The sequence below is a fragment of the Sarcophilus harrisii genome, chromosome 4 (assembly GCF_902635505.1).
Source record: "Sarcophilus harrisii chromosome 4, mSarHar1.11, whole genome shotgun sequence".
Lineage (NCBI taxonomy): Eukaryota > Metazoa > Chordata > Mammalia > Dasyuromorphia > Dasyuridae > Sarcophilus > Sarcophilus harrisii.
Window position 1 is genome coordinate 437,606,793 of NC_045429.1, and position 16,548 is coordinate 437,623,340.

Genomic DNA, 16,548 nt, shown 5'->3' on the forward strand with positions numbered 1-16,548 from the left:
TCAAAAGTTTTAGGGCCACTAGATGGCGCAGTGACTAAAGCACTGGCCCTAGAGTCAGGAGGACCTGAATTCAAATTTGACTTGAGACATTTAATACTTACTAGTTGTATACACAGACTCTGGGCAAGTCGCTTAATCCCTATTACCTTGCCAAAAATAAGAAAAAAAAAAAAAAGCTTTCAAATTCATGTGACAGAAATTATTCATTTTTGGGAGACTGCCTCCTTCCTTGTTTTGTTAAAACTTTTCTACTAGCCATAGTTATGAAAAGTACCCAATCTTAATCTCTTTGAATTATTTTTGTGGCATGAAATTTCTTGTTCAATCCAAACATCCATTTTGTGTGTATTGTGGTGTATAAATTATAGGATACTTTTGACAGAAATCTTCATTGTAATAGGATTTAACCTGTAATAAAAAAGAATAAATATATATGTGGAGTGTATGCATATATGATTTCATATGCCTTTGAGTATAGTGCCTTACAACTGACAGAACACATCTTGTTTATTGGAAGCAATGTTAGGCTAGTGAAAAGTACCCTAGGCTTAAATTCAGAGAAACAGTTTGGAGCTGCCCTTCTGCCATGATTGAACAAGTCACTTAACCTTTAGGATCTATTTTCTAGTTATCAGTGAAATGGGAATAATAATACCTACAATCTCACTAGGTTGTTGTGAGCAAGCAATATGCTCCATAAATGTAAATGTTAATTTCCACATACTGCCAAACATGTTATAAGTCATGAATATATGAGCAATAATAATATGCCTGAATGACCAATATGTATAACTTGCTAAATACCAGGAGGGACATTTTCTTGCAGTTAGTCTTTTTATCCATAGAAACATTGAGTGCTCTCCATAATTCAAAGGATGTCAACTATTATTTTAGGAAGCTAAACTAGCCTCATTGGGCTACTTTTTATAATAAGCTCTCACTAGTATTAGAATTCTGGAATCATTTCCATTGGAAATTCCCCTTTCCACACCAATTTAAAAGGCAGCTGGTGCACTTGGCTTCAAACCAAAACCTGCTTTACCAGTGATTCTCTAAATTTTATTTACACTGATTCTTATTTCATGTGTAGTAGGCTCAAACTCTCACTTTCCCAGGTGCCAGATGCTGGTTTGGACACACTCCAGTGGAAAGTGCTTTCCTGTAAAATACTAAAAGTGAAGTGCTAAATACACACATGCACACACACAGCCATTTTATTTCAGGCTTGCCCCTATACATCAGTAACACTAGCCAAAGGAAGTAGTATAATCATGAGTTCACTATTTTGCCTGAACTTGCAAGTCCCATGATGCCCTCTTCTCTTACCATTCCAGCTAAATGGACTTGCCCTTTTCCTGACACGTAACGTATTTGCGTATCTATAAGCTTGAGTTTAAAATTATGTTTAACATGCTTCAAAGAGTGCTTTAAAACATGCTGAAAGGGGCTTAACAAATATGGTTTTTTCCCTTAAGATACTACCATTCCAAACTTAAAAAAAAAACTTTTTTTTGTACTTAATATTATCTTATTTTTACTAATTACATGTAAAAATGGTTTTCAAAATTCACTTTTGTTTAATTTTGAGTTCCATTTTTTCTTCCCTTCCTTCCTTCTCTCCAAAACAGCAAGCAATCTGATATAGGTTATACATGTACAATCATGTTAAACATCTTTCCACATTAGTCATGTTATGAAAGAAGAATGAGAAAAGGGAAAAACTACGAGAAAGAGGAAACAAAAGAAAATGAAAATAGTATCCTTCAATATGGTTTCAAATTCCATAATTCTTTCTCTGGATGTGGATGGTGTTTTCCATCGTGAATCTTTTGGAATTGTCTTGTATCATCGTATTGCTGAGAAGAGCTAAGTCAATCATAGTTGATCATTGAATAACTGCTGTTCCTGTGTACAATGTTCTGGTTCTGCTCACTTCACTCAGCATCAATTCATATAATTCTTTCCAGGTTTTTCTGAAATCTTCCTGATCATTATTTTTAATTAAAAAATTGTATTCCATTACATTTATAGAGCACAACTTGTTTAGCTATTCCCTAATTGGTGATCCTTTAATTTTCAATTCTTTGCTACCACAAAAGAGCTGCTATAAATATTAATGAATATGTTTTGATCAAAAAGCTGCAGCATTCACACATACAACTTTTGAGACATTCAGGAACCTTTAGCCATGTTATGTAAACATCCCAAGTGAATTAATTAAAAACCCAACATTTCATCTATAATTGAACATACATATCTATGTGTAATTAGGCAGTAACCAGTTAATATTGTCACCATAGTGACCAATGCATTGATGCGTACCCCTTCTAAAAACTAACATGGAAATCCATCTATGCTGTGTATTAGGACAATAATTTTCCTTGTAATTACAGGCAGTCCCAAGATTTTCACATGCATAGTGAGCAACAGTACTAATGGTGAAAATAAGGAGATATAAATCGTATCTTGTTCCTCTCCTCTCCTCTTGGCTTTCCCTTCAATCTTTTCTTGGGTTATGTGGTAACATTTTACTGAATTGAAAATCCAAGTACTGCCTTGTTCTACACTAACAAAATTGAGAATCTTAGCCCTGAATTTTCCTTCCTGTGCCAGAAAGTTGTGGTTATGTTCTGAGGCTTAAATTAGCTCCCGTAAAGCATTTTAAGATTGTTGGTGGAAAGCCACTATAGAAAATCAAAATATTCTGCTTGGCACAAGGTAGTGTCTTGTTTTCATATTGGAGTTTGGAATGTCGACATTTGTTTGGGGATTTGTCCACTAGATGGTGGTAGAGTCCAAGAAAAACTTTTTACGATTTCTGGGGTATCCCCATTTAAAAAGCTAAGGTTGGGGGTGCCCCAGTGTTTTGTAACTGTGATCTTGGATCTGGACAGCAAAACTTGGTACTCTTGACACAGAGTAGAGGTAAAGAACATTTTTGAGTCAGGGGATCTGGGTTCAAATGTAAACAGCACCGGATAACTCATTCTGGTGCACTCAGGCCCTTGGTTTCCTCTTCTGAAAAATGAGGGGTTTGGAACAGATGATATTTAAGGTTCCTTTCTGATTTCAGTCCTAGGGACTGAGTCTTTTGCCTGCTGACCTGGGAATTTGAATCACAGACCCACCTGTTAAGAGCCCTGGTGCCGCTGGGTGCCACTTAGGTGCTCATCAGATGGTGGGGTAGCAGGGGTGAGATGCCTTGAGATGTCCACTTTTTCTTGCCCCTCTTCCCTGGTGAATGCGCCCCTGGCCTGCTCTGAAACTGCACAGTGCGTCCATTCAGTGAAACCAGCCAGCGACACCAACAAGTGTCGCTTTACTTGAGTGCTTGAAGGATGGATGTTACGGGGAGACACGGTTCCCATCTCCAAGGAGCCTATGCGCTAGTTAGCAGAAGGTTTAGGCGTGGTCCCTAAGGGGGCTGATTGTGTGGTAGTGACCAAAGGTAAAACGGGAGTTGGGGAGAGAGAGACAGAACTGCCGCCTCAGGCTCACGGAGGAGAAGAAAGGGCCGGGAGGAGCAGCACTACTGGCCGCCCGGTTTTAGACGTCGGCTGAATGGTCCCCTCTGGGCCTGAGCGAGCCCGGCCAGACCGCCTCTGAGGTTCCCTGCACTTCCAGTGCCTGACAACTTATGGCCGGCGGGAACTGGGACTCGGCTTTGGAGGAAGGCCGGGAGGTGGGGAAAGGGGCTGGGGGGGGGGGGGGGGGGGGGGGGGGGGGGGGGGGGGGGGGGGGGGGGGGGGGGGGGGGGGAAGGGAATGATGGGAAGTGAGGGGATTTCTGTGAAGATGGAAAGGCTGCTTGGCTTGGCAGGGGTGCTGCAATGGGCGCATCATGGGGCAGACCCGGAGACAGAGCCTGGAGAGAACTCGGGGGCCAGAGGAAAAGCCGGCAGGGACCGGGATTGGGGCTGGGACCTGGCGGTCTCCTCCAGCTCTAAGCCCAAGAGCCTGCGAGTGTTCCGGAGCACAGCAAGTCCGCAGAGGACTCGGGTTCGAGTCCCATCCCTGCCGCTGATGTACTCGCTAGCGTTTGTGCGGTTCCCGCCGGCTAAGCGCTTTGTGATTATTTCCCGGGTTAGCCTCCCGACAATCCTGGGAAACGGAGACAAACGCAGGCTAACGGCCTTGCCAGGGTCACAAAGCTAGTAAGCGTCTGGGCCGGACTGGAACTCTGCCCGCCTCGGGTCCCAGCTCACCCCTCGCCTTCTCACCCTCCCACGCGATTTGTCAGAGAAGGGGATGGGCCTCTGGGTGCCCTTCGGCTCCGGATCGAGCGTCCTGGGGCGCCTGGACCCCCCAGCACGCCCGCTGCCCTCCCGGGGCGGCCCCTTCCGCTCCCACCTGGCCGCAGCCCGGCCCTGCCTGCAGCCCCCCGGGCAGCGGGCGCCGCCGCGGCACCACGGAGCCCCCTAGCGGCCCTGGCGGGCAGTCGGGCGGCGGCGGCGGCGGCGGCGGCGGCGTGGGGGCGGGGAGGGGGCGGGCGGACGGCGCCGCTCTCCCAGTCCGCATTTGCCGCCTGCGCGCCGGCTGCCCGCAGTTCGCTGGGTCGGAGCCTCGGGACGCGGCCGGGCGGCAGCCGCAGCGCGCGCTCGCTCCAGGATGTCGGGCTTCCTGGTGGAGCTGCTCGGCGAGAAGCTGGTGGCGGGCGGCGGCGAGGAGGTGGACGTGCACTCGCTGGGCGCCCGCGGGATCTCCCTGCTCGGGCTCTACTTCGGCTGCAGCCTGAGCGCCCCCTGCGCGCAGCTCAGCGCCAGCCTGACCGCCTTCTACGGCCGCCTGCGGGGGGACGCGCCGGGCCCGGGGCCGGGCAGCGGGGGCGCCGCCGCCGCCGCCGCCGCCGAGCCGGAGCCCGAGCCCGAGCCGCGCCGCCGCCTCGAGATCGTGTTCGTGTCTTCGGACCAGGACCAGCAGCAGTGGCAGGAGTTCGTGCGGGACATGCCGTGGCTGGCGCTGCCCTACAAGGAGAAGCACCGGAAGGTGAGCCCCCGGCCCCGCCGCTGGCCGGCCAGGCACGCCTGCGAGCGCGCCGCCCCGCAGCCCGGCCGGCCTGGCCCGCGCCTCGTGCCCCCGGGCACGATCCTTCCGCTTTGCCCTCTCCCCTCGCCGCCGGTCCGTGCTCGCCGCACCGCCCGCTTCGCCCGGGGCTGCGGAGACCGGGCTTCCCGGGGCTCCCGGGGAAGCGGGCGGCAAAAAGTTTGACATCCGCGCCCCGCCCCCGGCTCCGTGTCGGTGCGGATTCCCAAAGTGGGACTGGCTAGACCGGGAATGCCGAGACCCCCTCCCCGCGCCCGCGATCGCGGTCCGAGGGGGGGGCGGCGTCGGGGGAGGATTGTCCAGGCTCGCCTCGCTCCTTTCTCTGCCTTTCCCACCCCCACCGTGTTTGCGCCATTGACCCAGCGCCGACTGCTTTCCCAGTGGCCCAGCGTGCCCCCTTCCCTCTTCCCCAAGATTCCCGGACAAGAAGAAGCTTCTTGGGCCCCATTGGGGAAATCGGTTTCTCCCACTCGAAAGGACGGAGCCCAGGCCGGCCAGATGTTGCTGGAGGGGCCCCTTCCTCCGCCTCAGCCTATTGACTTCTAGCTGATCTATTGGTCTGTTGTGGGGGAGGGGGGTTGGCCCCCTACCCACAATGCCGGAACTGGGAGGCTTCCTCCTTTCCCTCCCGGGAGCAAGCTTCCAGAACCAGCATCGTTGATACCGATGCCGCGGTGATCGGCGCCCCGATACGCCCGCCTTGTGAAAGGGATCCTGACAAAAGGTTAGGAGAAGCGCCCTGAACGCCTGGGAAGGCTTCCCTTAGTCCCTGGGTCGTTCCCTGCGCAGCATCAGGCCAACGAGGGGCTTTTTTCACCATGTGGGATGCTTGCCCCAAGAAGCCCCCCCCCCCTTAGACACACACCCCATGGCCCTGTGGGCTAGCTCTCACTCATCAGGCTCCTCTAGCCGGAGGGAGAGCTGCTTGCCGGGTGCACGGTGCCTGCCTCCAGCTCCCCTTTCTAAGGGGGCACGAGATTTTTCGTCTTAGATTCGGGTCCCGAGCTGGTAGTTGGAGATTTAAGATTTTGTGGAAATGAGAAAATGGGTGACATTGACACTTGACTGCCGGTTGAATTACTCCGGAGACGAGTCAAATCATGGAGAATAGTTCATCTGGATTAAAAGGTATCTTTGAACGGGGCATTTATGGAATAAAATGAAAAGTTTGGGGCCGGATGTTTCATTTTAGTGACTAATAAAATCAAGTCAATTGTGAATCGTTAACTATTGACCTTTTCTTCTAAGACATTCAGTTTATGAGGTGATCAGGGGAATTGTGTAGGAGGAATATCTGGGGTCACTTAGTGAGTGGGTTGGCACCAAACCCGTATCTTAGGTAGGAGTAATCTGCCTAAAAACTCAATTAGGTTGAAGGAGCAAAGCAAAAATCTCTCTTAGGAAGTGGTCTTAAATGTCTGGAATAAATCTTTGTTCTTTGAGAGTGGAGGAGGTACCATTCTGAGCTTGGAAATAGATAACACAATTTAATAAATTTGTTGTGGGGGAGGGGAGTTGACCCCTACCCACAATGCCGGAACAGGAAGGCTTTCTCCTTTGTAATTTTGTAAATTTGATATTGGGAAGGCTTCTCACCACTTCAACATCTTCATTTGCAAGGCACTGAGGTAGACTGTGAAAACTGGTACAACTCCTCATTACTCTGCCCTAATTGGATAAATTAATCTTTTTTAAAAAAATATATTTTTATTGATATCTTTTGTTTATACTTCACCTACATTTCCCATTGTATCCTCCCATCACCAACTCAAATGGAGGAAAAAAATTGGTCAGAAAAATTACCCAACATAATTATAAATTTGCCTTTCTACAGTGTTCCACACCTGTAGGCCCCCCCAAAGATCGAGGAAGTGACAGAGGCTGTTTCTTCTTTGGGCTCAGACCTGGCCATTAATTGCATAATATTTGGTTTGGATCGTTTTGTTGTTCTTTCCATTTATGTTGTAGTCCATGTGTATTGTTTTCCTGGTTTACTTCAGGCTGCTTTGGCTCAAAGACGTTTTTCTGTGCTTCTCTGTATTCACCATTTCTTATAGCATAGCAATTAAATAAGGTAAATTTGGGGATTTAAGCTATAGTCTGGATTATTTTGCATACTTTTCTATATAATCCAAGACATTGATATGACACTTTTTATATAGCACTTTTTGATTTAGCTACACATTTGTTCACAACAATCACATGAGACAAGTAGTGTGTGAGCCTTGTTATACTGGCTGTCCAGACCCAACTTGCCCAGGCTTACATAATCTGGAAGTTTCCAAGACAGTATTGAACTCTGAGAAGAACCAGGTGCTCCAACCCTAGGCCCATTGTTCTTTCCACTGTGCAGCTAGTTATTAATATGTGCAAATTATAAGCATGCATGACAAATAAAAAGCACTGGGATGTTTGTGTTGTTTTTTTTTAAAAAATAATTCTTTAAGGGGGAAAATGTCAGGTTTATAAAGTTATTTACCAAAAGCTTATCTTATGTTCCCTATAGCCAATTTTAGTGTTCCCTAGCATTAAAAAAAAAAAAAAAAAAAATCAGTGTTCTCATTGAGTAGCTAATAAAATTGGCTAGCATTTGAAACTCTGTACTGCACTGCCAAAATACTCTTAAAGTAAAATCTTTAAAAGATTAAGATCTGTTACTGAGTATTTTTCACTGATAAAGAATGGAATCAAGATTTGGAGGAAAGTTTGTTATCTTTCATATTAGAAAATGAATATTGTATATTCTCATGGATCTGGGCTCATTTGGTTAGAACACAAATGTATTCAACAATCATTCATTTCTAGCAAATGCTTACCGAGCTACTGAAAGAAAATTGTATTAAGGATGCCAGTAGTTGAAAGTTCTTTCCATATGGACCAGTTAATTTGATATAGGAAAAAGCTCGGTGACCACAGACTTCACCCCCCCTTGTTTATAACAGAGTGAAATATTCTGCAAAACTCACTCAATGCAAAAGTCATCTCTGCTATGGAAACAATGCTGCTTTGGGTTTTCTAATTGGATTTCTTGAATATAGATTAAAGATGCTGGGATCAGCAGCCATTTATTAATCACCTCCTGAATCCCAGGCTATGTGTTAGAGTACTGCTTAGAAAGATAAAAAACAGTCCAGCATTATACTCTGTTGGAGAAACACCACATAAAGAGCCATCTATAGCTCACGTATATCTATCTTTTGCATATACATTCATAGAAAATAAACAGAAGTTAATTTCTCCTGAGGATAGGGAGCTCTGAAAAGGCCTCAATATCTAGGAGATGAGTTTTGAAGGAAACTTAAAAGACTTTCAAGAGGCAGAAATAAAGGAAGAATGCATTTGAGATTGGGGGTGGGGGTGAGGGTGCGTTTTGCCGTGGCCCAGTCCTTAGGCCTGTTATGAGTGAAGGGCAACAAGTGGGTCTACAGTATATGAAGGGAAGTCATGTGTAGTAGGTCCGGAAATGCGAGCTCTTTGGGCTGGAATCAAGCAGCGAGTGCACATTCCAAAGCATCTGCAGTTCCAGGTTCCCTCCAGGGCCTGGGCATCTAGTTTGGTTTCAGACCTGGAGTCTTGTCCCAGGAGTCAGATGGGCTTTCTGTTGCCAAAAATGGAGTTAGCAACAGGGAGCCAAGCATGCTTTTTGAACAGAGGACTGACATAGTCAGACATGTGTGTTAGAAATATATCTCTTTGGCAGCTGTGGGAAAATAGATGAGAGAATGGAGAGACCGAAGGCGGGGTGTCCATTTAAGCAATTGTAGAGACTCTGAGTGCCTGAAATCTGGCTGTGGGAGTACAGAGAAGGAGGGATGGTGCTCAAAGTCAAGGATACCAGGCATTTGCCTGGATATGTTGGATGCAGGCAGTGCCATCATCAGGGAATGGCGTTGATGTGGCGAAGCTGAGGGCCTGCAAAGGTTTTAGAATCCTGAGCAGATATAGCAGTTAGAAAAAGGAATGGGTGTGAGTCTTTGTAAGTGACCAGAAACCTTTTCAGAGCTCCCCCACCTTTTCTCTTTCTCCCTGTCCCTTTCTGAACTGTGGTCCTTGTAAGTGTGGTCTTTGTAAGTGACCAGGAACCTTTTCAGGGCTCCCCCACCTTTTCTCCCTCTCCCTGCCCCTTTCTGAACTGTGATCTTTGTAAGTGACCAAGAACCTTTTCAGAAGCTTCCTCTCCCTCCCTTTCTGAACTGTGGTCTTTGTAAGTGACCAGGAACCTTTTCAGGGCTCCCCCTCCTTTTTTCCCTCTCCCTGCCCCTTTCTGAACTGTGGTCTTTGTAAATGACCAGGAACCTTCTCAGGGCTCCCCCTCCTTTTCTCCCTCTCCCTGCCCCTTTCTGAACTGTGGTCTTTGTAAGTGACCAGGAACCTTTTCAGGGCTCCCCCTCCTTTTTTCCCTCTCCTTGCCCCTTTCTGAACTGTGGTCTTTAAGTCTTTGTGGTCTTTGTAAATGACCAGGAGATCTGGTCACTTACACCTTTTCAGGAGCTTCCTCTCCCTCCCTTTCTGAACTGTGGTTTTTGTAAGTGACCAGGAGCCTTTTCAGGGCTCCCCCACCTTTTCTCCTTCTCCCTGCTCCTTTCTGAACTGTGGTCCCCTTGTAATTCTTTGTGGTCTTTGTAAGTGATCAGGAACCTTTTCAGGAGCTTCTTCTCCCTCCCTTTCTGAACTGTGGTCTTTGTAAGTGACCAGGAACCTTTTCAGGAGCTTCTTCTCCCTCCCTTTCTGAACTGTGGTCTTTGTAAGTGACCAGGAACCTTTTCAGGGCTCCCCCACCTTTTCTCCTTCTCCCTGCCCCTTTCTGAACTGTGGTCCTTGTAAGTCTTTGTGGTCTTTGTAAGTGACCAGGAGCCTTTTCAGGGGCTCCCTCTCCCTCCCTTTCTGAACTGTGGACTTTGTAAGTGACCAGGAACCTTTTCATAGCTCTCCCTCCTTTTCTCCCTCTCCCTGCCCCTTTCTGAACTGTGAAACAGCAAGCCTGCCTCATCACTGAAAATGACACTGTAGAAGCAGCATGATTCTGCTCTTTGGGGTCCATGACCTCAGAAGAACTTGCAGTTCTGATGGCAGTGATTTCAGACATTTAAGTACCCTCCTTGTGCAGGGCAGCACTAATGAATCCAAAGTTCCTGCTCCTGAGAAGCATACATTCAACTGGAGGATATGACACGTACATAGTAAAATAAATACATGGTCATTTAGGGAGGGAAAAGTCAGGTACCAGCAGATGGGAGGATTCAGGAACAGGGAATGAGCACGGGAGCTGATCTTTGAAGGAAAATGAGTGAGTGCATTCTAGGAAAGGCTGTCAGCTTGTGGGAAGGCCTGGAGATGGGAAATGGGATGCTCCGCAAACCAACTAGTCATGGCAATATGCAAGTAGAAACACTCTAGATAGGTTTCTGATGACGTTATAGCATGGCTTAGTTTTCTGAAATTGAAGGTATTAGAGGTCTGGGAGACATGACGTGTAATTAATTAATACTAATATAAATGATAGAGTAGTGAAGAGAGTCCCTGTGTAGTATCCTAAGTAGAACTGATCAGGATATTTCCCTCTTTTTCCTGGACTGAGTCTGCACTTTTTCTTGCATTGTAAAAACAGCATTTCACACTGAAAGGAAACAAATGTTTGAGATTATGAATTTTTCTAAATTTCCATTAACTTAGCATCAGGAAAATAATAACTAGTATTCCTTAAAGCCCTCCACATCCTTCTTTCCAGTAAAAAAACAGGATTATGGTTCTAATTATTTACTGGTGGGCATTTCTCTAAAGAAAATTGAAAAATTATGCAGGAAAAAGAAAATGCCATGTGGTATTTTTTCTGTTCACTTCCTTTTTCTATAGTAAGCAGCTTCAGAGATGAGCCTTATGTGTTGTGTGCATTTCTGTTCAGCCATGTACCCCTATAAGTGCAATGAGAAAATAATACATATAAAGATTATGGGGTCTTAACTGCCCCCTCCAAGGTTTAATCTGTTCATGCTTGTTTTAGAAGGGGCTTTTAAAAGTAATTTATGCTTGAGGTTTTATATGTTGTTGTTTTTTACGTACCACTGATGTTATGGAGGTGACTGAAAATTTTAACCAAGAGATAATAGTATCTTGTAGGTTAAGTTTACTAGGGCAATTATATCTTGATATTAGATTCATAAATATCAGATTTGTTTGAAAGCATCCTTTTCAAACAGACAGAATTTCTTGGATTAATAAGTAAGTTTTTGGTCATTTTTATTTCTTATATGTTAGGTAGAAGACAGTGCATTTTCTTTGGAAAGTTGATATACATATGGACTTTTGATATTTGGTATATTCATCTAGCTCAGGAAGAGTTGAGAAATCATTTTCATCCTTCTCTGGGGCAAAGAAAGTCCTAACTGATGTTCCATCTGTGTATCATACGGCTAAGACTGTTGATCATTGGATGCTTAGAACTGGGCTCCAGGCATTCCTGTTTTGGTTTAAAGGGACTGATCTCCCTCCTTAATGCAAGTGCCTTCCTCTTTATAACTCTTTATAACTGTGTTTAGTTCCACTCCTCACAAAATAAACTAGGAGTCAACTCTGATCTGTAGTGTTTGTGGGTCATTTCTGGTCTGACTGGTACACTCATGGAAGGCTGGTTCATTTCTATGGCTACTCTAGAAGGTTTTTTTTTAATTATATTATCCATTACCTTTTTATTTGGAATGACCCTGGAGGTCCCAGAAAAAAGCACACAAAAAACTAGAACCTTAGGTCCTCTTAGAATGATCAGGAACTCCTAAATACTTTGGATGGTGAAAGATCTGCATACAATCGGTCCTAAAGATCTCTCTCTATAAAATATAAGTCCTTAAAAAATTTTAATTTCTCCATCCTCTGAAATGTATATGACCCATATGAAAAGGTAAAGTTTTTTTTTTTTTAATCATCCCTGTTAAAGTGAATTTGGGTCTCTTTTTTTTTCCTCCTTCCCTCTCTCCTCCCTCCTTTTCTCCTCCAAAAAAAGATATTCTTTCAAATAAGAATTTGAACCCGTCAGTTAAGTTAGTTGAAGACTATGTGAGAAAAATTACTAACCTGTCCATCTCCTTTGATCTGAGCATCTGTTTCTCAGAAATCAAAGAAAAAATTTCCATATATTTTAAAATATTCAGAGCAGTACTTTTTGTAGCAGTAAAAAACTGGAAAAAATTATGGGGAATGGCCAAAAAAATCGTGTTACTTGAATATAATAGAATATTATTACATATTAAGAAATGATGAATATGAATAATTCAAAGAAACTGATGTACTACAAAGGGATCCGAACCTGGAGAATGATATGCACAGTTATTTAAATAAAGATAACACTAAAAGACAACAACTATCAGATCATTTGCAGTGACCGATGTTGATTTCAGAGGACTGATGCTGGAACATGTTTCCTTCCCTCAGCAGAGATTGACTGTGGTTATGGAATATTATGACTCTCATTCCTTCCTGGTCAGTGTGTTGGATAAATTTAACATTTGACAAATGTGAACAAACATGAACATTTTTGTATCCAAAGAATAGGAAAAAACCATTATATGTAAACCTATAACTCTCTTTATATATAATTTATTACTTTTTGTTTTTAAAGTATATTCTAAATCAACATATTAGTTCCCAAAACTATCCTGTTTGTCTGTTTCTCTCTGAGCCTCCTCCATTTCTGTGCACTTTTAAAAGATGCTTCATTAATACATTTTTTGATAACATTGCTATTAAATAAAAATTACTTTTCCCTCTCCTAATTCTCCCTTCTTCCCCCCAAAAAAGGAGAAAAAAATAGTCACCTAAGCAGATCTACATATTGACCATGTTAGGAAATTTCTGTCTCATTCTGTATTTTTAGTCCATTCTCTTTTTTTCAGATGGGGAACAGGCTTCATCAAGCGGTTACATTGATTAAAGTTAAATTTTTCAACATTGTTTTTCTTTACAATGCTATTGCCATTACATCATTCCCCTGATTCTGCTCACTTCATTCTGCATCAGTTCACACATATCTTCCCATATTTCTCTGAAACCATTCCTTTCAATCACTTTTATTGCACAGTTATATTCATATGCCATAATTTATTCAGCTGCTCTTTATTGAACAGTTTTTCAAAATTGTTTTATTTTTAATAAGAGAGGGAAATATAAAGGGAATATATAAGTATGGAATTGTAGCATGTATACAAATTGCATCAATAAAATATTTTTAAAGTAAAATGTGGCTTTGTAAGGATAATCAAGACAAACATGTTTAGAAAAAGCATTACATACACTCAGTACATACTGTGATAGGAAGAGCAAGACTTTAGAGAACATAAATGCTCACTTCAGAGAGAATAAAAAATAACGTAGGATAAAAGGCTGCAATAGTTAGAGTGTTTAACTGTTTCCCTAGAAAACTAGGTTGGAGATAGGTGTCATGGGAGGCTGTTTTTCAGAACTATGCCCAGTCTAGTTTTAAAAGACTTACTTGGTGATTTTTTTTCTTTCTCATTTTTTCACTTTTGATCTGATTTTTTTTGCCCAGCATGACAAATATGGAAATATGTTTAGAAGAATTGCATTGGATTTCTTGCTGTCTTGGTGGGGGGAAGAAAAATTTGCAACACAAGATTTTGCAAAGGTGAATGTTGAAACTTTGCATGTATTTGGAAAAATAAAATACTATTAAATGTAATTGGGAAATTTTAACAAATTAAGTAAAAGTACAATATAACATTAAAAAATAAAAATAGAAGACTTAAGCAAAATATCTTTCTTTCCCCAGGTGTTGACCTTTTCAGATATTTGCTTCAGATTTTTTTCATTCTGCTTTCTAGTTACTTAATCACACCCCACATACCTTGGAAATAAATCAGAGTAGTTGGTTACCACAACTTGAGGCTTTGGAATTTATCAAATTACACATTCACCAAGTCATTGGAAGGTGGTGGTGACTCCTGCTCTCCCCCAAAACCCTCCCCCCCAAACTTTTTACTTAAATTTTTTTACTTAAACTTTTATTCATTGGAAACTTTTATTCATTGGAAATGAAGATGTATAAATGAAACAGCTGAGAGAACAGGGGATCGGAGGAAATCTCAGTTTCTTTAAGCCCCAGGATATCACTAATAATGACAAATCTTTCTCTGTTTTATTTTCTAGTCTGTCCACAGGCTGTTTAGGCCCCTGAAGTCAAAACATGAAGGCAGAAATGGTTACGGGGCAGCAGCTTTTGAATGTCATTTTAAGGTGCACGATTCGCAAAGCACCGTGTACCAACTTTAGCCTCTGCCGTTATCTTGCCTCTGAATGCCGTTATCATTCCATGTTATAACTGAGCAGATTCCTAGAAGCCCATGACTGGTTCCTGGTCCTCTGGCCAGTAAGTGGGGGGAAGGATTCCATCTGAGATCTCCACTGGCTGAGTGCATGCGCCTTCCTCTGTACAGCTGGCTCTCCTTAAAATCCTGTGGTTGTTAAGATGATTAGACGTTATTCTGCTTACACTAGTCCGTCAGATTTGGTCAGTTTGGTAGATTACAGGGTTGTGTTTTCTCCATATTGGAAACATGATGCAGCAGAGCGATTAGCAAACATTTGTAGCGGAGGAAAATTCTTCTCTTTGGCCGAGCAGGATGGGCTTTGGATTTCTGTTTGAAAGGTTTGCTCAGATATCAAGCCATTTGAGCTCCAAAGAACATCCTTCTAGGTCTGGTTTTGACTTTGGAATTTATCAAATTACACAATCACCAGACCATTGGAGGGTGGTGGTAATTCCCTCAAAAAAACAAAGCAAAACAAAAAATGAACGAACGAACGAACGCAACAACGACAAATAGCCAATACCATGAAAAATTTCCAAAGGTATCATTCATTCAGCAGCATTTGCTTGTTGTATTGATTTGTAGTCTGATGGTGGTTAAAATAGCTAAGCCAAAGTAAAGCCAAAAATGAGGGTTGGGGCCGATATTGTTGATTTCCATTGTTTTACCCAACCCTTTTGCTCATCTTACGTCTATACAAGTTTGGGGAGGAAGATTTTGAAGTCCAGTATTTTATACAGAAAGACAGATTGAGAGATGCTATAAGGCAGAAATGTCATACACATCACTGGCGACAATCCCTAGGGGAACTTGGAGATTAAAATGTAATTGGGAAATATTTAACAAAAATACGATAAAATATGGCTTACATTACATTTTAAGACTAATTCAGTATGTTCCCAGGGACCCTTGTGTACAGGTTAGCCCCTCATTGCTATTTGACTTTGACACTGTTGATGTGCTTAGTGGTTAGCATCAAAAAAGACTTAGATTTCTCTTCAGGGAATAGGGGTGTGATTATGAGCAAGTTGCTTAAATTTTCTGTGCTTCTGTTTCCTCATTTATGAAAAGTGATATGAACTTACTGGCCCCTGAGGACATTTTCTGGCTCTGTCAGTGACCCTGTAAACCCTGGGCTTTATTGCTCCACAGTCCTAACGCACTCCACTAGCCCCGTTGGGGCTGGGGAGCAGAGGGCGGGGGGATTGCCAGGACTCATGAACAAGGGGCTTTCACAAATTAAACAAGACCTCTCTGCAGTTTTGTTTTGGGGAGCAGGTTAAAAACTGGACACCCTATCACCCTTTCTAGCCCATGATGGCTGAGCTGGGAGGATTAACAGGAAAAGAAAATTTGCTGCTGTACTTTATAACTCCTTATTTCTCATCTGTTCACCTGGCTGATTTTAGAGTGCTTAATGCCCTGTGCTTAATTAATTTTACCTTTATGCATGTTTAAGGACGCTGTTGAACAAATTGATTTTGAATTGATTTAGTTTCTTACTGGCAAGCCTTCTAACTTCATCAGGCTTCTTTGTTCTGTTTCTACCTTGTGTTTTACTATTTTCTAAACAATTAAAATCTTATTGAATCATTTGATCCAACCAACATTTATTTAAGTCCCTAGTAACTGTAAAGGGCAGTGCTGGATGTAAGTAAATAAAAGGAAATTTGCAGCCACCAAAAAATTATAGAATATCAATACATTTTATTTTTATGAAGAAAAGCAGAATGAGAAGAGAAACCACGTGGTTATCCAGCTAAATGTGAATGGTGGTTTTCCTTTTCTGAAATTTGGTGGCATTATAAAGCTATGAAATGAGAAAAATTTTAAAGAATCAAAATGAGTTCTACCTCTCTCCTCTTTCCCCCAAAGATCCAGAATTAGAGACAAAGAAAGGTTGCTTTTCACCCCTTTCAGCAGCATCACAATTTTTTAAACTTGAAGTTTCCAGGAAAATTGTCCCTTGCCCATCCCTCCCTATCTATCCTAGTCAGTGAAAGAAAAGCATTGTTATAGATGTGCTTGCATACATAAAGGGCGTGGGATATTTTATAAGTAAAAAAAAAATACAGTTTTAAATTTTCTGAATGGTTACTCTAAAGAATAGACAAACAAATGCAAACAATAATGCATTGAGATTCTTTGTTATAAAAGGAATTTCAGACCTTAGAAATTAAAAGTTCATC

At 42.9% G+C, this 16,548-nt stretch overlaps 1 protein-coding gene across 1 annotated transcript in view; it reads left to right on the forward strand.

Moving 5' to 3' along the window:
* Nucleotides 1–4,484: 4,484 nt before the first annotated feature.
* The window catches only part of NXN (nucleoredoxin), a 134,230-nt gene continuing 122,166 nt past the window's right edge, over nucleotides 4,485–16,548 (forward strand). Inside the window, exon 1 of the mRNA XM_031968738.1 lies at nucleotides 4,485–4,985. Within this exon, the coding sequence (XP_031824598.1) occupies nucleotides 4,608–4,985 (378 nt within the window). The 5' untranslated portion in view covers nucleotides 4,485–4,607. The remainder of the gene's footprint in view (nucleotides 4,986–16,548) is intronic.